This window comes from Globicephala melas, chromosome 2 (assembly GCF_963455315.2).
Source record: "Globicephala melas chromosome 2, mGloMel1.2, whole genome shotgun sequence".
In the NCBI taxonomy this organism is placed as follows: Eukaryota; Metazoa; Chordata; class Mammalia; order Artiodactyla; family Delphinidae; genus Globicephala; species Globicephala melas.
The window spans coordinates 33,125,650-33,150,646 of record NC_083315.2 but is presented as its reverse complement, the minus strand read 5'-3'; the positions used below and the strand labels follow the sequence as shown (position 1 = coordinate 33,150,646).

At 50.5% G+C, this 24,997-nt stretch overlaps 1 protein-coding gene across 8 annotated transcripts in view; it reads right to left on the bottom strand.

Annotated features, from left to right (window-relative positions):
* The window catches only part of ARNT2 (aryl hydrocarbon receptor nuclear translocator 2), a 203,148-nt gene that overhangs the window by 32,527 nt on the left and 145,624 nt on the right, over positions 1 to 24,997 (bottom strand). For all 8 annotated transcript variants that reach the window (XM_060293758.1, XM_060293759.1, XM_060293757.1 and 5 more), the window contains exons 9-12: positions 22,192 to 22,268; positions 19,935 to 20,069; positions 17,384 to 17,458; positions 9,974 to 10,125 (exon numbers count right to left, since the gene is read on the bottom strand). In XM_060293758.1, coding sequence (XP_060149741.1) covers positions 9,974 to 10,125; positions 17,384 to 17,458; positions 19,935 to 20,069; positions 22,192 to 22,268 — 439 coding nt within the window. The remainder of the gene's footprint in view (positions 1 to 9,973; positions 10,126 to 17,383; positions 17,459 to 19,934; positions 20,070 to 22,191; positions 22,269 to 24,997) is intronic.

The following is a 24,997-nucleotide window of genomic DNA, read 5'->3' as shown; positions in this document are numbered from 1 at the left end:
GTCTTTCAAGTGTAGGCCGCCAATATTTAGGAAATAAGTTTTGATTTATGACTTCATTTTATGCAGGGTAAAAGACACCAACATTAAAAGAGAAAAACATTTAAGGCAAAATTCAGAAAAGCCCAACGATGCTGTTGGCTTCAGCCAATGCTTGTTTCCCTGTAAGCTGGTAGGAGGTGACATCATCCCATCCAAGTCTCACGCTAAATTTTCACAGTGGTTACTTTACCCCACATTAAAATGAAGAGATGGAAGCCAAAAGAGGCCAAGCGGTTGTCCCAGTTGGCTGACCAGCAAGTGGCTGTGACACGACAGAGCCAGGATCTGACCTCACGCGTCTGACCCGGCTTGCTCTGCTCTCTGCACGGTACTGGGCTGCTTGACTTGGGAAACCAAAAGACTGCTTAGAGGGAATGGTTGCTTGACGTCTTAAAGTATGGAAACTGGGTTACTTTCAAGGCACAGTGAGTCCTGCAGCTCAGAGCCTAAAAAAGGGGCAGGATGACCCTTAAACACCAACAAGGATGTCAGACAAAAACTTACTGGCAAATTACTGACAAAAATCAGTCCCCCACCCTTGCCCGTGCATCAATTTAAAGGACATGAACAGACCATTCAAGCATAAACAAATACGTAATATGCAATATGTATACATATAATATGTATATACGTATAACAAGCAAGTAATTAGGGAAATATTTTCACCACTAAAATAAACAAAATAAGTGCAAATTAAAATAACCTCGAAGTATAATTTTTCACCTACTAAGTTAGTAAAAACATGCTTAGTGTGGTGGCTGGGTGTTGAAACCACTCAGCTCACACTCTGTAGGAGAAGCGTGTGTGGACGCAGTCTTCTTGGAAAGCAGTGCGGCGACCACATTAGGAGGTACGGCCAGGGTCACGCCCTTCCCTTCCAGGTGGTCCCCCTGCTGCTGGGGTTTCTGCTAAGGAAATGATTCAGGGGCAGGAAACAAGAGCTATCCACGTAAAGCTGGCTATAATAGGGGAGTGGCTTGGTAAACTACGTATATTAATTTGCTGAGGAAATCCTCCACGGTCACCAGCAGTGGCCACTGTGAAGACCACCTGGAAACACCAGAAGGTGTGATAAGAGTGTGTGGAAAAGTTCAGCACGAAATGTTACGGACGCTATGATTATGGCTACAAACGTTATGTCCTATGTGGGTGAACAAGATTTGGAACATGGAAAAAAATATCTTAAGTGCTTGCATTAATTGGACAGAGTTTCGTTTTCACTATTTCACTATTTTAAGGCAAGAATGATCTTAGGGGGTCCCTTTGTACATCTCTGGACATCAAGCTTTTCTCATCCCTGGCCACGCCCTGGACAGGGAGGTAGCAGGACCCCTGGAGGGACAGCTCACAGATTCCCCCCGCCTTCACTCGGGGTGTGAGGTGCACGGAGAGCTCACTAGACACTCCACGGGGAGGAACGGAGGGGTGGGCTGGTGTGGATCGGCTCAGTCAGGGGAGCAGGTCCCTGCAGAGGGGCCACCGCGAGCTCGCAGTGGGATAACTGCAACCTCAATCAGCAGGATCTGGAGGGCCCCCCTCCGAGGAGCGGTGTAGTTGGGCCAGGGGGAGGGCAAAGACGCCAGCGTCCACTGTGCATCCGCCCCAGCCCTCTGCTACGGCTCTGCGCTCACGCAACTCACGTGAGCCTCACCGCGAGCTAACCCTCGAGGTAGATATTTTAGAAACTCCCTTTACAAGTGGGGAAACTGAGGCCCAGAGAGGCTACCGGGCTGCAGAGACTGGATGGCGCTCTTGGAAGGGGTGATCAAAGAGGGTGTAGGGAAGGGGTTACTTGGCGGGTGTGGGACGGTGGTAAGGGAGACTCGGCTTGGATACTGAAGAACCCCTGGGCTAGCAGCAGTGGGGGGAAGCCCAACTTCCCCCCGGGCTGAAGGGGCAGGGGGAGCCGGCAGGGAGCAGCTGCCTGATGACGGATGCAGCCTCCGCTCGCCTTGGGAGGTGGCCGGCCTCCTCTCACCGCACTGTCTGCAGCCTGTCCCTCCACTGGCCGGACAACTGGAAGCCCTCTCGTTCCTGTCCATAGAGTTCAACGTTGGCCCTTCCCGGGCACATAACAGGGCAGAGTGTGGAAACAAGGTCTCAAAGGGCAAACACGAACGTCAACACAACCGCCAGGCTGGTAGGTGGTGAAGACTGAGAACGAAGAGACTCTCTAACACCAAGTGCGGAAGCATTCCTTTTCCTGACTATTCTCAGCAACTAGGAACGGAATGAACAGAGGGGATCTGGTCCCCAGCTCCCCAGCTAGAGCAGTCCCTAGTACTGATACATCATCTCAGATGGGCCACTGGCCAGTCTCTGCCCGACCGCCACTGTCCTGGGGAGCTTGCTACTCCATTTGTAGACAGAAACGATATAAAAAGTCTGTCCCCAAAACAGCCCCAATCTACCTTCCTACAACTCCCAGTTTGAGTTCCAATTCTGCCCTGGAGAAACACAGAATAACTTGAATTGTGCTTCTCAACTCTTTTTCTCAGCATTCAGAGATGTACGGTCCGAACACTATTCACTCCTCCAGCCGTGCCTTTCACTTGGTGCCCCTGGCGTGTGTGTCCCCTGTAAGGGAAGACATCCTAGAAAAGGACCCCAGTTGGAGGACCCAGTGAATAGTTTATTTGGAACTAAGCCCGGGTGAGCCATGTCTTCAGTGAAGTGTGCTGAAATATCTACGCCAAGCCCTGTGCCAGGCACTGGAGAGAGAATGATGATTCAGAACCTATGTGGTCTCTGCCCTTGGGCAGCTGACGACCTCCAGAGGAAAACAGACAAGGTGGCAAGCAATTGCGGTATGCTGAGTTAAGGCCACGACACGGGAAGAATGAGGTTCTGTCTGAGCACACAGTATGTCTTCCCACCTTGGTGTGAGAGCCCAGGGAAAAGGTTAACAATAAAACCAGCATCCTGAGACTGCCCACCAGGCAGCCTAAGCCTATGCTTGTAACACCAGGAAACAGGAGCACTAAAAATAATTTTCAAAAAAAGGGATATTTCAAAAACATTTTAAAGAATCGATATAATCATCAATAGAAAAATCACAGCTTTCTATATTTTCTTATTCTTGCTTGACAGTTTTGTTTTCTTTTATTTTGATTTACATCTTGAAGGCACCCTCATCTTTCATTTGCAAGGCCTCTAAAATCTGAGTGTAGTACCCAGAGCCAGTACTTCGCTACTGTTTTCACATCTCTGCAAAAGTCCCATTTTACAGATAAAGAAACTGAGGCTCAGTGACACAGCTCTGCGTGGTGCACACAGGACTCAAAGCCAAGTCTGTCTGGTTGCAGACCCCGCACTCTGTCCCACAGGTGTAACAGGAACCATCATGTCACGCCTCCCATTCCAGAGCTGTGGGCCCCACAAGACAGCACCTTCAGCCACCAGGTGGGAGAGAAAAAAAGACCTGTGCTTTGGGATTTTTGGAGCAATGAACTCCCCTTCATGGTGGGAATCCGTGGACCACCCTTTCTTCCTTTCACAAGTTTCCCAGGGCCCAACCTTCAACCCACAAGCATTTTTCCAAGAAATAATGACCACTCCTACCTTGTGGCTCAGCCTTGGTGTCCAGTCCAAGCACAGAATCTTGGTGAGTGGGCAGTTGTGCTGCTGTGCCTGGGGCCTGTCCGTGGGGTGAACAGGGCAGAAACCCAGACCTCTCCACTCACCCTGCTGTGTACTCTGGGGCTGGTCTGCGATGCAGGGAAGATGGGCTTCTAATTTGCACAGAAGTGTGGTCAGGGCCTGAGGTGTTACGATGGGAGTTTGTTCTCAGCTCTGTTGCTCTGGGGGCTTTGAGACCACAGAAAGCAACTTTCACCGTAGAAGGAAAATAAAGTCTCGGGCTTGGCTGGCAAATCCCAAGGATGCTAACCTCACTCCCCCTGTGGTCCGGACATCAGATTCTCTGTCCCGGCCTTTGGTTTCCGCTTCCGTAGCCGAGTGCATGGGGAAGAAATGCTGACCTGCAGGCCGCCCCATCCTGAGAAGAAGCCAAAGGAGATTTCTCCGACATTTCACGGCAACGGAATAAAAATAAACCTTGGTGTGCTTGCAAATTCCAGAGAGGGAGATAAACGGCAGCTCGGCTGCAAGCTGGCTGACAGTGCACGGGAGGGACCTGAGGGAACCGGGCTCCCACTGCCCCCGACCGCTGCCCCCTGCCCCCTGTCCATTAGCTGGGGGACTAGAGCTGATGATTAGAAACCATCAAGCCCAGGCTTCCTGTCCGTGTGGCCTCCCTGCACGGGAAGGCGCAGGATGTTGGGCAGATGCTGTCAGTTTATCTCTGACGCTCCCAGAATGGAGGCTTTTACTCAGCCTGAGTAAGTGAGCAACCAGCCATTAGGGGGGCCTCCGGGGGCAGCGTGTGGTCGCACCCCTGGGTGGAACCGGAATCCAGCTTGGAGCCATCTAGGGGCTGGGCAAGCTCAGCTGGTCAGAGCGAGGCGAATAATACCCACCATTGACCGAGCGCCGTCTGCGTGCCCATTGTGAAGGACTCCGGGTGCCTGTCAAGGGCTTTGGAACTGTTCTGATCAGGGACAGGGCGCAGTGTGAGTGTGGCTTTAGAGAGATGGCGTCTGGGGCCGGATGGAAGGCAGGAGGAACCGGTCAGGAAGGAGGACGGATGCTCACCCAGGAGATGGCAAAGGCCTGGATGGGGTCATCGGGGAAGGGGCAGAGGAGGAGAAGGAGGGCCAGAGAGGACCCCAGACGGAACCTGGGGGCCGGTTCTCTGCCAGGTTGTCTGTTGCAGGCGGATGAGAGGGCAGGACCCAAGACAAGTCCCAGGATGGGGCTTGGTGGCTGGGTGTTTTGGCCCCTTCCCCTTCTCTAAGTTCTGCAGAGACCAGGAATGACACCTTCCTTGTAGGCCTTCTTTGCTTCCTTTTACTCCCTGCTCCCACATCCTGCCAACTACCGGCCAGGTGGGCTGGGCCCGAGACAGCCGTCCCTGAAGACGTGGGGTTGGACGGCGGGCCCTGAGACGCCCACTGTGACTACGGGCGCGGTGGAGTTTCAAGGACACACACACACGGGCACAACACGCAGCTGTGGTTATGAAGACCCACAGTGACTTTGCAAGGGGCTGTCGCACAAACAGGGCTCAGACCCAGCAGAGGCAAAGGGCTGCCTTCCGTCCCCGCTGAGGAAAGCACAGCACCTGGGTCGCGTGAATGACTCCTGCTCCGAGACGCCCACGGCTTGTCTACCTGAAACGGTGTCGATCACTAGACCCTAAGATGTGGGCACGTCTCAAAGTTGTGCCACCAGTGTATGAAATGGGAGTCTGTGTTTTCTGGACTTCGCTCCATTTTCCTCCATCAACGTACCAGGAAAATAGGCAAGGGTGACAAAGAGGTCTTCTTTTCGGCAGCTTCAAATGCTGACCATTAACACTCCATTTCCCTGGGGAGTTTCTTTCCGATGCTCCTGCCTGAATGCAACTCGGGTTGCAACCACCCCCCCCCTCCCCCGCCCTGCCAGCACAGAGCACGTAAGGACCTCTGCATAACGAGTCTGCCTACTGCTGGCGACGTTTAGCCACAAATGTGAAGCAGGGCGGACAGTTCTCGTGACAGTTGTCACTGCCCTCTACTGTTCACAGTAAACATTTCCTACCGTCTTTACCCACTGAAGACCTTTTGGTCCAGCAGACAACAGTTCAGGCCTCTGGTGTGAGGCCATGTGCTGAGGGACATCGTCACCCCATCTAACCTCAGTGAGCTGCCAGGAGCAATCGTCCTGAGAAGAGATGTAGGGACACCCCCGGGGACAGAATGTTCTGTTTTGTCAACGATGTCTGACTTCCAGGAAGTAATCAAAACCTCTGCCTGTGACGGCTTTTAGGAGGAAGGGCTTCTCTTTCCTTCCAGGCTCCGCTGTAGCGCTACCTGCTGGGGATGCTTTCTCGGAGGCCCTGTGTGGAAGCGTGAATTCTCTGTCTCCCCTGTGCCCTCGTGATGGCGTTTTTACCTGTCCCTCCCTCCTGCTGCCTACTTCTCACGCTCTCCACGTGATGGGAGCCTTCCGGGGAGGCGGGGTGGTGGTGGTGCAGAGACCAGAACAGAGGCGTCCTGAGTTTACTGGACGCCTGGCACAGTGCTCAGCGACTACCCACTGCGTTGAACTGAGTCGCAACAAGGCAGGCGACCGTGATGGCTGAAGCCCGTATTCATGTTAGAAGTGAATGAATGGTGAAAAGGGTAAAACTACCAAAACCTCCGAAAAGGGAGCTTCAGTCTGTTCTTCTGCCCTAGGTCTAGAGGACTCTGCCCGGCCCCCAGCCTGGGACCGTGCTCTCCACTGCAGAGGGAGGCCCGCACTTGAGCAGGTTCAGTGACAGGTGGGCTGTTCCTGCCACACCCTCAGAGGTTCTCTCGCAGCAAGCCACAGACATCAGGCACTACACACGCGGCGGGCGTGGGGCAGGGAGGCAGGCAGGGATGAATGGAAGAGAAGAGGGACAGGATCATAGCAGGAGGCACCTTGCGCTAAGAGCCAGTCAACAGGTGGGCATCAAGAGGGTGGGGGCTTCCCTGGTGGCGCAGCGGTTGAGAGCCCGCCTGCCGATGCAGGGGACACGGGTTCGTGCCCCGGTCCGGGAAGATCCCACATGCCGCGGAGTGGCTGGGCCCGTGAGCCATGGCCGCTGAGCCTGCGTGTCCAGAGCCTGTGCTCTGCAACGGGAGAGGCCACAGCAGTGAGAGGCCCGCGTACCACAAAAAAAAAAAAGAGAGTGAACGTTCTAGGAGAGTGCCCACGGCTCAGAATGCGTGGCCGGCCTGCCCGTTTCCACGGCTTCGGGCACAGGCAGCTGGCGGGGCTGGAGAGGGGCCGGGACAGGCAGGGGGAGCCTGCAGGTGAGCTGTGGCTTGAACAGATGCCGAGCAGGTCTGTTGCTCTCTCGCTCGCTTCAGCCTCGTCCCCCGGGGCTCCCACTGCCCGTCCCTGGCTCCAGGCCAATGAGCACACCTGTTACCTTCATCCTAGGAGCTCCTGGAGGTCAGGCCTGTGTCATCCCCTCTGTGGAATGAAGAAGGAGCCATGGGATCCTGAGCCCTGCCCGTCTGACTCTTCCTCCTGTTTCTTGAGATTCACCATTTTCCCCAAGGCCAGGGCGGGACATAGGCCTGGCACTAGCGGGTGCCGCTCGGCTCTCTCTCCTGCCCAGGTCGGGGGAAGTGGGAGAAGCAAAATTCCCTCCATTTGACTGAGTTTACCAAGCAGTGACTAGACAAAGTCAGTTATTAAAACATAATGGCATTATCTTTTTGCATACCTGGATCTACAGCTATATTTCCCCCTGTTATTCTCACCACCAGCAAAGTCCTGACTAGAATATGGAGGTGTAAGAAAAATCAGAATCAAGTAAGCCGAGGGATAAGATGTAAAGAAAGAGGAGTCGGGACTTCCCTGGTGGTGCAGTGGTTAAGAATCTGCCTGCCAATTCAGGGGAGTTGGGTTCGAGCCCTGGTGCGGGAAGATCCCACATGCCACAGAGCAACGAAGCCCATGCGCCACAACTACTGAGCCTGCGCTCTAGAGCCCGTGAGCCACAACTACTGAGCCCATGCGCCACAACTCCAGAGCCTGCACTCTACAGCCCGCGAGCCACAACTACTGAGCCCATGCGCCACAACTCCTGAGCCTGCGCTCTAGAGCCATCGAGCCACAACTACTGAGCCCATGCACCACAACTCCTGAGCCTGTGCTCTAGAGCCCGCGAGCCACAACTACTGAGCCCATGCACCACAACTACTGAGCCTGCGCTCTAGAGCCCATGAGCCACAACTACGGAGCCCATGCGCCACAACTACTGAGCCTGCACTCTAGAGCCTGCGAGCCACAACTACTGAAGCCCATGAGCCTAGAGCCTGCGCTCTGCAACAAGGAAAGCCACGACAATGAGAAGCCCGTGCACCGCAATAAAGAGCAGCCCCTGCTCGCCGCAACTAGAGAAAGCCCACGCGTAGCAACAAAGATCCAACGCAGCCCAAAATAAATAAATATATAAATTAATTTATATTAAAATAAAAAAAGGAAAAGACAAAAAGAGGAGTTGGCCAGACAGTCTGGGAAGAATGACCACTGAGAACGAGTTATTGATGGGGTCCCTGGTGGCTGCTGGGAAAGCAAGTTAGCGGAGCTGGGTGCCACAGCCAGGCTCTCGGGGGTCAAGAAGAGATGCATGGTGAGGGGGCTCCAGTACACACAGGTGGCAGGGCCAGCTGGGAGGAAAGCAAGGAGGATTGGCAAGACAGGGTTTTTCCAAGATCAGGAAGCCACGTGGCTAGGTGAGGGCCTGGGAGGGAGGCTGTGGCGGGACTGGACGAGAACCCAGGGGCCACGGGACACAGAGGATGCACTGGGAGCTAGAAAGCAAATGGAGGGCTTGGCCCTGGAGGGAGAAGCCAGCAGAGCAGGAGTGGAGGGGATGGAGACAGACCCCCACATGAACGCGGAGGGCCCTGGCTTCTCTGTTCGCTGGAAGGCAACACGATGTGCGCAGGGTTCGAAGGAAGCGCGCACTTAGCGGATCTAGGGCAGCCCGTAGAGAACAAGCCAAGAAACCCGAGCAGCCGCGGCAGGTGGCAGAGGGGTTGCCGCCACCTCCAGAGCATTGGTGCTGACTGCTGCAGACCCCACCGCCCAGGGCTGCTACTCCGCCTCCAGAGCATCGGTGCTGACTGCTGCAGACCCCACCGCCCAGGGCTGCTACTCCGCCAGGGCGATTCACACACACCGTCTATGCGCAGGATCCGAGGCGGGGGGGGGGGTGTTCTGTTATTCTCCCCATTTTACAGATGAGCAACTGAGGCTTCAGAAGAGCAGGTGACTTGCCCAGGTGGGAGCTGGGATTGAAACCCAGGTCACCTGTCCTCTGAGGGATCTTGTGTGGACCCACCTGTCAAGCTCTGTGCCTTGTGGCCCAGGAGCTGGGCCAAAGCCGAGACACTGAGGGTGCTGCCTGGAAAGGAGGCTGCTTTGTGGGACGCAGATGGGAACCCCCAAACCCAGGGAGCTGGGATATGGCAACGGAGAGCCCTGAGGGAGGCCAGGAGGTCACAGTGAGTGCCCGGAGGCATCAGTGCCCTGGGGGGCTGTTAGCAGATGAGGATGGGAGGTGGCCAGGGTGGGAACAGACTCCACGGACTCAGTGTCGGACCTGGGAAAGTGGAGGACGGCAGTGCACTGACCGGTACGGGGAGCCACGGTGACAGTTTCACCAGTCAGCTCATCGCATGCCCCTGAAGGCTGCCATTCCTGCCACACACCTCAACATCATTTTGCCTTTGTTCCTGTTGGTTCTCTGGACTTCTATTTCCTCGAGAGGAAGTCCGGAGAGGAGGCATGACCCGCCTGTATCTAGGAGCCAGACCTCATCTAATCCTCACGGGAACCTGAGAGGGAGGTGTTATCACCCCTTGCACACGTGAGGAATGAGGGGACACAGCAGTCAAGATCACATGGCTGGGAAGTCAGGGGGCCAAGACCGGAGCTCGGGTCTGTGTGTTAACATGCGTGGGACACAGCGGTGGTGACGCCAGCAAAGATCTTGGGAGGACAGCGCCAGTGATCAGGCAGAAGAGAAACCACGTGTCCCGGGCGCGTCCACCCCCACGCCGCCTGCCCCGACACCCTAGCGCTGCCAAGAGGCTCAGCCTCACTCCTCTGCCCCCGGCTTCAGCAGGACCACGAAACCAGGTCAGGCAGCAGGTACACGGCGGAGGCACGAGGAAGCCCCCAGCTCTGCCCTGCTGCGCTCGGCAGAGAAAACAGCATGGGAAACCAGAGCACCTCGAACCGACTGTGCTGACGGAGCGGGAGGGCCACGGGGGTCATCGCTCAGCGCTGGGGTCTCACACCTCAGGAGGGAATTGAGAAGGGGGTCCCGGGAGGGGAAGGTACGTACTTGACATTGGTGTTGGTGCAGATGATGTACTCGATCTCATCAGAATAGGGGTTCTGGAAGGTGAAGCTGCTGGTGCGGATTAACACCCACTCCCGGTTCTTGGTGCGGAATCGATACATGACCGACAGCACTTGGCCTTTCAGCTTCACCACCTGAGCAAACATTTGGAGAAGGAAGTCAGCAGGAGGAAGGATGGTGCCAGACAGAGGAGGGGGAGGCAGCCAGCGGGAGCTCAGGACAGGAGCATCGTAGCCAAAGACAGGCACGGAGGGAGGGTGGGGGTGGGAGAGAGCGGTCACCTGACGGGAGCCCTCTGTCCACTTCCCCCGTGAGGCCGGGCACTGCATTTAGGTTGTTCTGTCGCCACCGTGTGAGAAACCAACTAGTCAATGCCCATTTGATATCAGAACGTTTCAGCGTTTACAAATGAGATCATGAGAACTCTGTAAGCTGGAGGGTTTCCCTTTTTGCCTTGGCTGCTAGGGCGCTCTGGGTTTGGTGACAGTGCTCCCGTGAAGTAAGGCTCTCATACTCAGCTATGTCGTGACATTGTATTCATACCTCTCATTAAGAAATTCTTAAACGCTGTTTAACATTGTAGATTGGATTAAATATACTCTCTGGGAGGAGATAAAATAAAATAACTAATTTCTATGCATTATCTCTTTGTATGCATGTATCTATTATTACCCCCCCCTTTTTTTTTTTTTTTGGCTGTGCTGTGTGGCACGAAGGATCTTAGTTCCCTGACCAGGGATCGAACCCGTGCTCCCTGCAGTGGAAGCGTGGAGTCTTAATCACTGGACTGCCGGGGAAGTCCCTCTACGACTTCTTTTATGTTGCAGTATGGTTTCCAGAATACTTCCAAATGTAAACCCTCACAAGAACTAGGTGAGGTGGGCTTTACTATTTACAGAGGATAACGCTGAGTGTCACAGAAATAAAATAAGTTGCCCAAGATCGGACAACTTTGGTGGAAAAGCTGGGACAGGAACCAAGATCTTGCTTCCCAACCACAAGCGCGTTTCAGCGGACACACGGCTGGCCGTCCTGCTCTGTGCAGACACACACGATCTATAACACACAGAAACCCGGAGAGGCGGAGGCGGGCGGGCGCAGGTGCAGAAAGCAGCCGTTCTCAGGGGCAGTTCTCGGCTGAAGCAGGAACACGAGGAGGAAGGACACAGATGGCTGGTGCGTCTGGGCCTGGCTGTGCTCACGCACCCAGGACAAAGCAAGGCAAACAGGAGCGCCCCCTCCTGGCCTTCGGGACGCTGGGCAACAGGCCAGCCCGACTGCAGACCATAGTGTGACCAGAGATGAGAATGGGGACCTGGTCCTAGGGGTCGGGGAGGCACTTGTGCTGTATTCCAGGTTGGACGTCCGTAACCAGTCTGGGGGCAGGGACCCTTCGGTCACCGAGTCTCCCCCACCCTCAGCCCAGGGCCCGGCACAGAGCAGGCCCCTCCAGCACATTTCCTGAGCCGACCTGATGCGTCTTTGACCCTGTGCCCTGGGCTGATGCAGCCGGGGCGGCCATCCTCTCTCTGCACCACCCCTGGGGAGAAGGATGAGATGAAACCTGAGGGTGCTGGGCTCCCTGGTGGGAAAGTCCACATGATAAAGAAACCAGACCAAAAGCGCAAGGAGGGGAGACTCTTCCTGACACCTCACGTGAGGAAGCCTAGCCGTGTGGCGAGGCCAGGCCGGGCGCTCGGGGGTGCCTGCCAGCCGGCCTGCAGCCCCCACAGGAAGCTGGCCAGAGGTCAAGGCCATGCGCCCCTCAGGTCGATGTTCTGAGGGGTCCTCCTCTGAGTCTGCACAAAGCACACAGGACACAGGCAGCGCCCCCGTCGTGAGACCACGTCTTCCACGCTCTGAAGCTCGCGGATGGAACCTTTTCATGTTTCCTCTAAGCAGGATGCCCGAGATGGTGTGAAATTTTTTAACTCCATGTGACAAACACTCCCAAGGCACGGCGTGTGCAAGCTCCGCCCTTGGAGTTGTGGTTAAAGAGCCGGGGGAGGGAGTGCAGCCCTGCACCCGCCTCGGGGCCGACGGGCAAGCATCTTGTGCGTGTTACCTCACGCAGTCCTCACAGCAGTATTTTGTATAACTGGAAACTAAGCCTCAAAGGAGTTAACTATCCTGCCAAAGCCTTATGACTAAGGAAGGGCAGAGACAGGATGGGATCCCAGGTCTACCTGACCCCTGTGCCCCTTGTCTTTTCTTGAATCACTATAGCTGAGACAGAACACTTGTCCCCAAAGAGCTTCTCACCTAGCACAGGCAGGGCAGGTGCATGGGTAACTGTAACTCAGAGAGAGCAAATACCACGACAGAAACATAAGATTGAGGCAGGAGATAGATGGGTCCCAGGCTCAGCGGCTGGAGTTTGCCCCGCTGTGGGCAGACACTCCAAAATTGCAGGAGCGAGAGACGAGCTGGGCCCCACCCAGATAAGAGATAAAAGACCACATATTCCTCATCCTCGAAGTCAAGGAGACCTTCCCGACTACACATGTGCAGAAAGGCTCCTTGGAGGTCAAAAAGGAAAGGGGAGCCACCCCGTAGTAGGTGATGTCAACCTACCCGTAGGCCTCTTCACTAGAATCCACCTTGGCTAAGAGATGCGCACACATGGGAGGACCCTGAGATAAATCAAATATGGACTCAGAACCGGGCAAAGCAAGGTGACTGGACAAAGGAAACGGGAAGAAATGCCCCTATAAGTGATTCTCTCTCTGAGCCCGCCCGTGTGTCTATCCACACATATTCTTTTTCCTAATGAACATTTTACTTGTTTCACTGCTTTCTGTCTTTGTGGGATTCTTTTCTGCAAAGTTGAAGGGCCAGGGCCTTGTCACTGGCCACTGGTCTAGTGGCTAGGATTTGGTGCTCTCACTGCCGCGACCTGACCTCAATCTCTGGCCGGGAACCGGAAGCCCTGCTTCAAGCTGCTGCAGGCCGAGGCCACCTGAGATCAAGATCAGGTTACCAGCAAGTCGAGGAGACAGCCTTTCTCAGGATCCAGAAAGGGTTCCTGGAGGGAGATGGGTTTGGGTAAAATGTTGGCAAGTGAACACGCTGCGCCTTCTGGGGAGGGCTCTCCTGGCAGAAGGCGCAGCGTGAGCAGATGTTTGGGGGCGGGGAGACCTGAGGTGCGATGGGGGATGAGACTAGGCACGTTAAGGCAGTGTGGGTATCACAGTCCAGGCCTGGAGGCCAGGCTGGTACGTTCAACTGCGCCTCATTCAGGTGCGATGCTAGTGTCCTAGATCACAAAGGCCAGGCATAAACCCAGCCTAGCTCAGCTCTTCCTGAGAACAGCCTTACTCATCACCACCACCACTGCTACCACCGTCACCACTGAAGGCATCTGAGCAGAGAGAAGAGGAACCTGTCTTAAATCTCACTGGGTTCTACTCTTTCATCTGACTTCTAGGTCAGCTGGGATCCAGAGAGGGAATCCAAGAGCAGACACCAGAGCGAGCTCAGGATTCCCAGCCAACCTCACAAGCCAACCTCAGTATTCCTCACAAACTCGATCCCACTCTAAGGTCGCATGTCAGGGCCATTCAAATACTTTTGTTTAAATCCAGAGTTCAAGGGCTGACTCCGAACTGACACAGCCTCCTCCGTGCTTTTGCAAAAACAAGCCGCTTCCCTTTATCAACATTTGTCCCTCACCCCGACCACTGGTGGCTAGAACCCAAAGAACACAAGCGAGGGGCCCAGGCCTGGCGCTCCCCAGGATGTCCCTGTGGCTGCTGCCTGCTGCCCGCTGAGCCCTGTGACCTGCCCTGGCTGCCGGCTCTAGGGCGTGGTTGCTTTGGCTTTGCCTCCTGCCTGAGGAATGAGGTGGCTGCTCTCAGAGCGAGGGTTACTTAAGCCAGATACCAGCGTGGGATCGATGTTAAATTCCTTCTTTTTCTTTTAAAATCTCAGGGGTGCTGTCAGATGGTGAGGCCGGTGTGGGGCTTTGGAAGAAGGCAGGCTCCAGCCCTAGATCTGTTATTGCCTTGCTGTGTGACTCGGGGCAGGTGACTGAACCTCTCTGAGTCCTGGTTTCCACTGCAAAAACGTGGGGGTGATAATATACTGTGAAGGATTGAGGATCATACAGGATAATGTATGACAAAGGGTCTGGCTGGTTACCAACGGTCACTGTTAGAGCTTCATTTCCATATGAAAATGAAGCCAACCCAGTCCAAAGAGGACGATGCTAGACCACACAGTTTATAATAATTTCCACATATGTAGCAAAGGTGGCATAAGAGATATACTATAGCAGTGTTTACTGAATGTTTAACCATTCTGATTTCCCATTTTTTCCAAACTGAAAGTCACCTGCTGTGGGTGATGGTCCGTTTAGCCTACTTTATGAAGAGCAGTCACGTGCAAACACCATAGCCAGCGGTGGAGACGATGGTGAAAAGCACAGATGTGGAGCGTGCCCACAGGGAGCTTATGTTTTAGTAGAGGAGACAGAAAAAAAAAAAAAAAGGAAATCAATGGACAAAGAAAACAATTGAAAACTGGAATAGTTGCTGTGGAGGAAAAACGAGGGACTGAGAAGGAGATTAGGGGATCTTTCTCAGCTAGGGTAGTCACTGATGGGGTCTCTGAGGTGACAGGAGTTAAAACCTAAAAGCTAAGAGGTGTCAGTCACGTGAAGAGTGAGGGTCAGAGGAAACACGTGCAAAGGCCCTGAGGTGGGAGGAAGCATAATGTGTTCAAGGAACCAAAAGAAGGCCAGGGTGGCCCATGTGTGAACACATGCGGATGAGACACGCAGGGCGAGGTTCCTGCCTCCGTGGTGAGTAAGGGGCTTGGACCTGCTTCTAGGTGCACGGGAGAGCCGTCGGCACTTTTTAGGTAAAGATGTGGCAAAATCTAATTTACGTTTTCAGAATGGTTTGGCCTGGGACAAGAGTAAAAGCAGGCAGACCAGCCAGGGAGCTGCTGCAAAAGTCAAAATGAGAGATATGGACGGGTGGCCTAGGCAAGGTCAGTAGGAGCGAAGAGAGGGAGAACGGGGCGGGTTACGGGTGTCTCTTGAGGTGTAACAGGGGCACTCGATGGCCTGGATGTGTGGAGGGAGACCAAGGGAGGAGTGAAGACTGTTTCTTGGTTTCTGGCCTTTGCAACCAGAAAGACAGTGGTGCAAGGGAGACTGTGGGCTGTGAGAAGAGAATCGAGCATTCTATATTTGAAGGTTAATGGGCATTCGAGTGCAAGGGTGGGGTAGGTGCCTATATATCCGCAGGCGATGGTCTGGACTGAAGTCATCCAGTGGATAAAATCGCCTGGGAGAGTCTGTTTCTGTTTTGTAAATATGTTCATTTATATCATTAAAAAAAATTAGATTCTGCCTATGAGTGATATCATACCGGTATTTGTCCTATGTACAAAACAGAAACAGACTCACAGATTTTGAAAACAAACTTATGGTGACTAAAGGGGAAACACTGGGGGGGGAGGGATAAATTAAGAGCTTGGGATTAACATACGCACACTACTGTATATAAAATAGATAACCAACAAGAACCTACTGTAGGGCTTCCCTGGTGGCGCAGTGGTTGAGAGTCCGCCTGCCGATGCAGGGGACGCGGGTTTATGCCCCAGTCTGGGGGGATCCCACACGCCGCAGAGTGGCTAGGCCTGTGAGCTGTGGCCGCTGGGCCTGCGCGTCCAGAGCCTGTGCTCTGCGGCGGGGGAGGCCACAGCAGTGAGAGGCCCGAGCACCAGAAAAAAAAAAAAGAACCTACTATATAGCACAGGGAACTCTACTCAGTATTCTGTAATAACCTATCTGAAAAAGAATCTGAAAAAGAATGGATACATGTATACGTATAACTGAATCACTTTGCTGTACACCTGAAACTAACACAACATTATAAATCAACTATACTCCAGTAACATTTTTTTAATGAAAAAAAAATCGCCTGGGGGATATTAGAGAGAAGGAGAGAAGGTCAGTAACGGAGCCCTAGGGCATCATGGCTTGGAGACGCAGGCAGAAGAGGGACAACAAAGCAGTCTGACAGGTGGAAAGAAAACCAGGAGCTGGTGATGTTTGGGAAGAACAGAGCGGAGCGCGCAGGAGGGGTTACGCGATCTGCGTGCGCAGGAGGCGTGTAATTGGAGCACTAGATCTATTTGTGCAGACATACCCAGGCCTTTAATAGGAGAGCTCAGCTGTCAGAGGCCCTCATTCTGAAACACTTGTAAAGCAGAATGTCAAGGACTTATTCTCTCAGATGAATGACGAACTATTATTCCCTCTTAAAAAGTCATTTAAAGGCCCCTCTGCTGTAACATTACCCGTCCTTTTCTTTGCGGGGGCTGAAGCGAGTCGCCGGAGCCCTTTGTGAAACTGGCTCTCTCTCTCTCCTCCCAGGTGGACCCGGGCTCAGGAGGTGGCAGGTCCTCAGTGAGAAGCCTGCCCTAAGGTGCTCTTCCTTCACTGAGCTTCACTTGACTCACCTGTAGCATGAAGATAATAATGCCCATCTCCCGTGACTGTCGTGAAGATTCAGGAAAGCAGTGTGTGCGAAAGGGATTTCCATAGCGCCTGGCACATAGTAGGTGCTCAATAAACAGCAGCTGGTCATAATGCTGCTCGGGATGCAGTCAGTAGTGTGGCCTTCCTCTCAGACCCTCACGGTCATCCTCAATCCTTCTCTCTCCTTCACTGTCTCTATCCAAAGCATCACTAACCCCACAACCGCCTCCTCTGCTGCTCCTACCCCATTTCAGGTCTCACCGCCTCTCACCTGGGCGACTGAAGCAGGCTCCCAATTTGTCTTTTGTTCCAGTTATTTCGTACCCTTGTCTCTTCTGCATACCTGGGCTGCCAAAATTGTTTTTCAAAAACACTGCTCCACTTCAAATCCTCAAGGGAATCCGCACTTAAACGACTCAGGAGAGGATTTAAGCACCTTGCAATGGCACGTGAGGCCCTTCAGAACTTGGCCTCACCGGCCTCATCTTTGATCACTGCCCACCTCCTCCCCACAAGCCGGCCAGGGTCACTCCAGCCGTGAGGAACTACTCATAACTCGCCCCAAAAGCCATGCTCTTTTGCATCTCAGGTGCTGGCCCCTCAGTCTAGAATGTCGTTTCTTCTCTGCTCATCTTTTAAGACCCATCTCAATTGTTGCCTCCCCTCGGAGACTGTTCCGGCCTCTTCCCCACACTGTCAACCTCTCCCTCCTCTGCTCTTCTCCCACGAACAGAAATTCCTTCCTGATGGTCTGCCGTCCCCGCTGGACTGTGAGCCCCTTCACGGCAGGGGCCCTGACTGATGCCTTCGGTGGGACCCTGCTTGGCCTGCCTGGCACATCGAAGGACTACATCCGTGTGTAGCCGGCTTCTACGTCACCTGTAAATGAGCACTGATGGTACCTGCTGAAAGCTCTCCCGCAGATGGCTCTGGTCCTCAGAGTGGCAGAATTCCAAAATGTCCTTTCCTAGAAGATCCTAAATAAAGAGACAAGCTTTAATCATCTCCAATCCCACATTTCATTTTTTATATCTCACCGTTAGACAAGAGCGCTCACATACACCCCCTTCAACCCTTTAGCTCACACCATCATTAGGGGAAAAGAAGTGGATGCAAATTTTCTCTTTGAGCAATCATGGAGCTGGCGTCTGGTACGCTATCCTCAGTCCTCTCGGCATGTTCAACACCGACTTCTAATTGTGCTAAGGCATTAGAGCAGCGGCTTCAAAATGCAATTTTATTTTTGTTTGCCTTGGAGAGGCAAACTGCACAGGCAAACTGTAATAAACATTTTAATAAACAAAAAGCACGCAAATGATAGCATGAGGACAGATGTGTTGCCTATGAAAACTGGAATTGTTTAAATGGGGAAACTGCAGCTCTCTCGTGCCTGGAGAAATGCTGTTATCATAAAATAACTGTACTTGCTAAAAGCCTGTTTACTACCTACCTTTGCTCCTCTATGTTTTATTCAAAGGACCCAGCATTAACCCCAAACAAAAGTGTTTTGCAATGAAACCAACTATAAAAAGATAAACCGTCAAAAGGCAAATGCGTTGTAGGAAAGTGGTCCAGTTGGAAATGCCTTAAATGGCAAAGGATTTAAACTAAGTCATCGATCAGAACCCAAACCCGCAAATGGCCTCAGTGGGAGCGGACACTGATGGTGGAAAGGAAGTCTTATCTGTGTGCCAAAAAGCATCTAGATGCCCATGGAAGGTGCCAGCGGATAAATGGATCTGGCTGGAAACAGAGGGCCATCAGAGGTTATGGTGGTTTTGGAAACAGATGAATTTTCCCCATCATTCCAATCCAAAATCTGAAGTTTGCCATCAACCTAGAGATGTAGAATTATATGAATGGTTCCAATATTTCAATTTGGTCTGTTCTAAAATATATATGTGGGCTTCCCTGGTGGCTGATAGGGAAACTGGGGCTCAGAAATGTAAAGAAACTGGTCCACTCTTCCGGTGAGTCCAGGGTGTGGCCAAGGCAGTTTGAAACATTTTAGACGCATTGTACTCATGACCTGGAAGGAGCTGTGAAATTAAATCTACATGGGGGACTTCCCTGGTGGCACAGTGGTTAAGAATCTGCCTGCCAATGCAGGGACACGGGTTCGAGCCCTGGTCCGGGAAGATCCCACATGCCACGGAGCAACTAAGCCTGTGAGCCATAACTACTGGGCCTGTGTGCCACAACTACTGAAGCACACGTGCCTAGAGCCTGTGCTCTGCAACAAGAGAAGCCACCGCAATGAGCCCGCACACTGCAACAAAGAGTATCTCCCGCTTGCCGCAACTAGAGAAAGCCCGCGTGCAGCAACAAAGACCCAATTCAGCCAAAAATAAATAAAATAAACAAATTTATAAAAATATATATATAATTAAAATACTCATATCAACATATCCCAAACTTTGTTCCTTTTTTTTCTTTCTTTTTTGTTCAAATGCTTTTTATTTTGAAAATTTAAATCTACAGAAAAGTTGAAAGGGTGGTATAATAAACACCTGTGTGTTGTTTAGCTTGATTCATCAATTGTCAATATTTTGCCACATTTGCATTTTCCTCTTTCTTTCATATATATGTAAACATAAATATATAAGTGAAACATAAAATATATAGAAATGAAATATCTTTCATATACACATATTTTAAAATTTTTTGTTGAATCATTTGAAAATAATTAGCAGAAATCATGACACTTCCCCTGAAATATGTATCTCATAAAAATGACACCATCTCACAAATCCATAATATACCATATTATGCCTAAAAAAAAATCAATAGTTATTTGATAAAATCACCCATTATTCCATACATATTAACATTTCCTCCCAAATGTCCTTTATAAGTCTTCAGGCTGAGGACCCAATTAAGGCTCTTACATTAATATTATTATTCTATCTCTTTGGTTTATCTTAATTTGGAACAATCTCTCCTGCCTTTTGGTGTTTCTTATGACTTCTGTGTTTCTCATGGACTTTTTTTAAAGAAAGGCCTTGAAAATGTGCCCCCTGTAAAAAGAGGTTCCAAATACATTTGAGAAACAAGCAGTTAGACAAAATTAATTGAACATCTTTAAGACTTTTCAGCATCTTTCACACTAATATACTTTTAAAGTTTCTAAGGAGATTTTCCGTTTGGTGTTAATCAAACTTAATTGATCAGAGAGTCTCTTTTTCATAGAGCATCTTAATTCTAGTTTGAGAAAAATCATTTAGATTAAACGAAGTGGTTAGGACAAAAAATGGAGAGTTAATTTTAAGCAGTGCGGTGGCATACAATGTTCTTTTTTGCTTTGGAAGGACATTACTGTACCCAGGTAGGGAGATGGATTTTTACCCTGTGTTTCCCTATATTGTGATGTACAATATCTCGAACAAATGAAGTAGGTGCATTTTAAGTAAAACTAAATCTCTAGCTGACTGCCATGAGCTCAAAACCACCTACCTGGGGTTGGTAGCCAATCACACTGATGCATCTTGGGTCCACAAATGTGATGATCCCGTCAGAGTTATGCCGGGATAAGAATTCCGTTGGCACCGACATCCCGCTCATGTCCATGCACACAGGAGAGCTGGTCACCTGGATGGAGAAATCCACAGGGAGGTGGTGATGGAGACTGAGTTAGAGAATGGGAACAATCCGTGTGGATTTTTTAAAAAATTAATTAATTTATTAATTTGTTTATTTTTGGCTGCGTTGGGTTTTCGTTGCCGCGCACGGGCTCTCTAGTTGCGGTGAGCTGGGGTTACTCTTCGTTGCGGTGCACAGGCTTATTACGGCGGCTTCTCTTGTTGCGGAGCACGGGCTCTAGGCGCGCGGGCTTCAGTAGTTGTGGCATGTGGGCTCAACACTTGTGGCTCGCGGGCTCTAGAGCGCAGGCTCAGTAGTTGTGGTGCACGGGCTTAGCTGCTCCGCGGCATGTGGGGTCTTCCCGGACCAGGGCTCGAACCCGTGTCCCCTGCATTGGCAGGCGGATTCTTAACCACTGCGCCACCAAGGAATTCCCCCATGTGGATTTAATTTCACAGATCCTTCCAGGTCATGAGTACAATGAGTTTAAAATGTTTCAAACTGCCTTGGCCACACCCTGGACTCACCGGAAGAGTGGACCACTTTCTTTACATTTCTGAGCCCGTTTCCTTATCAGTCCCTGGGAATTAGGAAGTTGTAACCTCATAGGGTGGTTGTGAGATTCAGAGCGACACTGCACGTCAAACCCTGGCACAACACCTGGCACACAGCTGGTGCTCAGAAATGTTAACACCCTTCCCTTCCCCCACCTTCCCATTACTAAGGATGGGAAATGAGTCTAAGGAACTGGTCAAAATATTTGGAAAGTCTATATTTGTGAACTGAATTTACCCAAGTGTTCTTTCTTCCCCATTTGCAAGGAATAACCAATGCTTATCACATGTGAATGGAATAGCTTATTCATCTGTCTGAAAATGGTAAGACCTAGGAAACCAGGGATGTGAAAGGTCAGTGTCCTCTGAACTACATCTGTCATGGCCCCTTCATCAGTACGGGGAGGGCCCTCGATGCCACAATGAGAAAGACTGAGTGGCTACTGTGTGTGCCAGGCATGAAGCCAGCGGACTTTATATACATTATTCAGCATATCTAATTCTCAAAAGATTAAAAAGACACATTTTTTGCCCTTGAGGAGCTTGCAAGGAAGGGGACTGCCCTCAACTAACTATACGAACACAGACAGTGAAGAACTGACATATAAACGTAATGCCAGGCGTGTAGGGAGGAGGGGGTGATTCATTTTGACTAAGCAGATAAAGGAGTCATTTCACTGGATCTTGAAGGATGACGAAATAGGAAGTAAACAAGAGGAGAAGGAGTTGTAAAAGGAGAAGAAGGGAAACAAGGAAACACCAGGCAGAAGGAACAGCCCATGGACACCTGCAACAGTGGGGAAGTGCACGGTGGGCTTGTGGAAAGGGCGTGCTGTCGTTTGGGAACAGGGCATGAGGGGGGAGGAAGGAGGTGGGGCTGTAAGACGAGTGAGTGCTTTATCTTGCAGATGATGGGGCAACATTCAAGGGGATTAAACAGGGGTGTGAAACAACAAGGTCCTACTGTGTAGCACGAGGAACTATATTCAGTATCTTGTCATAACCTATAATGGAAAAGAATCTGAAAAAGATATACCTGTCTATGCAATGGGTTGGCCAAAACGTTCGTTCGTGTTTTTCCGAAAAACGTGAACGAACGTTTCGGCCAACCCAATATCTATCTATGTGCCTATGCGTCTATCTATGTCTCTGTCTATGTATCTGTTTATCTATCTATATTTCTATTTATCTTTCTCTATATATCTGAATCGCTTTGCTGTACTCCTGAAACCAACATGATATTGTAAATCAGCTATACTTCAATAAAAAATATTTTAAAAACCCGGGTGTGATGTAAGCAGAGCTCAACTTTGCAGTAACTGGCGCACATGTGGAGACGGACTGACTCAGGCCCTCAGTGAAGCAAGGACAGCTTGCTTCTGCTGCCCGCAGCTCAGAGTCCCTGCCCCCCTTCTTCTCCCAGATTCAGCCTCATCCTTCTCCCACAGGGTGAGACACAGAACCCAAAAATACTGAGGACACAGGAGTTCGAAAAAGGCATCCAAACCTACAGGCTCTTGCTCTTTGCAATAATAAGCCTTCCCTGGAGATCAAAAAGGCTGTGAGCTTTTTCTTACCTGGAGTCTTCCAATTGCCACAAGGCAATATTTACTGCTTTGTCCCACGTCGGCATCTTCTTCGGGTATGGTCATTCCTGAAATGAGAAATGCCAGAGTCATCAACGACATGTCCAAGATGAATCGAAAAAGGGTAAAAGCGTCCATGATTTTATTTACACAGTCAAAGATACAGATCCACTGTTGACCCTGCAGGGTCTGGGAAGCTGCCAATGAATTAACCACCCCCCGCTCATTTCCTGCTCCTCTCTCTGCCTGATGTCTTTTGATAATTTCACGGTACATTACCATCTGCATCTGTGGATGATGCAGAGGGATTTAAGGAAGATGAAACAAATTATTCATTTATACATTTGCAAAACTTGGCTAAAACACTTGGTTATAAGAGAAATTTCGATAAGAAGTGTATAGGGGCACCTCAAATTATGTAAATATTTCACTTATCTGTTGCCAAAAATCAAAGACCATCAGAGGCAGAATCATAAACAAAAACAAAAAACAAAACTCACCAAAACCAAAATGACTAACTTGCCAGGGAAAAGAACATAACCAGTGTTCACCCTTCTGATGTAAAGTCAGGGTTTTCAAGGGATAGAAAGGAGAAACTGATTAAGCGCTAAAAACCAGTGCTCTGGACAGGAAGGAATTGGTTAAAACAATCCTCATTGTTGTTGGTTAGAACTGTTGTAGTGAAACAAGCATTCTGCTCTGATATCTCCTAGACAAGAGCTGTTAAGTAGAAAATTCCCTTTTATACTGCATAACACTTAACGTTAAGTATTTTCGCACTAGGTCAGATCGAAGGTTCACGGTGATGGAATCACACAAGCACAGTGACAGCCCATCACTACAGACTGTGAAGGGAGTGTTAACACGACTCTAGCTGTAAGGGCCAGAGAAATGTCACTCCCTCCTCATTCCCACCACCCTCTTCACACTCCTCTCTGCCTCCCCCCCCCCCCCCCCGCCCCGCTCGAGGTAACCAGCCCCTTATGTTTCCGCTTTATCCTTTGCTGTATTTCTTTTGCACAAATGAGCATCTGTCTCCTCTTCTCCTATGAAGGGCAGTGCACTGTAGATGCTCTTTCGGGCTTTGTTTATTTCACTTCACAGCATGTCCTGAAAGTCACTCCGTAATTATTCATAGAGCTCCTCCTTATTCTTTTTTCAGAATTGCACATTGCTGCATTATGTAGAGGAACCAAGGTTGAACACTACCACCCTCTTATGTATGAACATTTAGGTGTTTCCAATACTTTGTGACTACAAACAAGGCTGCAAAGAATAATCTTGTGCACACACATTTTCTTAAGAATTGGAGGTGCAGATACACCCAGAAGACACACCTACCCTAGAAGTGGGATTTCTAGGTTACAAGGTAAGTGTATATGTATGTAGTTTTGTTAGGTGTTGCCAAATTCCCCTCCAGAAGGAGTGTACCAATGTGCATTCCCACCAACAAGGTATGAGAGGCCTTTTTCTCCAGTCTTGGCCAAGAATATGCTGTCATATGATTTAATTTTGGTCAGTTGGATAGGTTAGAAATGGTATTCCAGTGCTGTCTTAATTTGCATTTCTCTAATTATGAGTGAGTCTGCACATCATTTCATATGTTTGAGGATCATTTTTTTTATCTTATCTTTTAGTGAATTGTCTATTTGTGTATCTTCCCCATTTTTTTTAAAAAGGTTTTCTTTTTTTAATTTATATATTTTAATTTTTGCTGCGTTGGGTCTTCGTTGCTGTGCCTGGGCTTTCTCTAGTTGTGGCGAGCAGGGGCTACTCTTCATTGAGGTGTGCAGGTTTCTCATTGTGCTGGCTTCTCTTGGTGCAGAGCACGGGCTCTAGGTGCACGTGCTTCAGTGTGGCACATGGGCTCAGTAGTTCTGGCTCACGGGCTTAGTTGCGCTGCAGCACGTGGGATCTTCCTGGACCAGGGCTCAAACCCGTGCCCCCTGCATCGGCAGGCAGATTCTTTTTTTTTTTTTTTTTTTGCGGTACGCGGGCCTCTCACTGCTGTGGCCTCTCCCGCTGCGGAGCACAGGCTCCGGACGCGCAGGCTCAGCGGCCATGGCTCACGGGCCCAGCCGCTCTGCGGCGTGTGGGATCTTCCCGGACCGGGGCACGAACCTGTGTCCCCTGCATTGGCAGGCGGACTCTCAACCACTGCGCCACCAGGGAAGCCCTGCAGGCGGATTCTTAACCACTGCGCCACCAGTGAAGTCCCCTCCCCATTTTTCTATTGGGATTTTGATCCTTTGCCCCTCAATTTTCAGGAGTTCTTCGTATATCAGGCATATTAAGCCTTTGTGATATATGTTGTGAATATGTTCTCCCGGGTGGGCCTTTGTCTTTTGACTTCCCTTACGATGATTGAAAAAATTTATAATTTTTATGTAGTCAAATTCATCTATCTATTACCTCTAGTATCTGAGTCATAATTAGAAAGCCATTTCCTACACCAGGGTTAAAGAGAAAGTCAGCCCTGTTTTCCTCTGACATTTTATGGTTTCCTTTTTTACATTTAGATCCCTAATCCATTTGGAGCTATTCTTGTGTAGCGGTGTGAGACATATTGGATTTAATTTTATCTTTTTCTAAATGGCTATCCAGTTGTCCCACTAACATTTATTAAAAATGCAGTGATGTGAGATGCCACCTTTATCATACTATAAATTCTAATATGTATTTGGGTCTAATATTGGGCTTTCTCTTCTATTCCACAGGCCAATTGTCCATCAAGCATTAGTACCACAGGATTTTAATTACAGAGGATTTATTGTATGTTTTAGTATCTGGCAGGGCT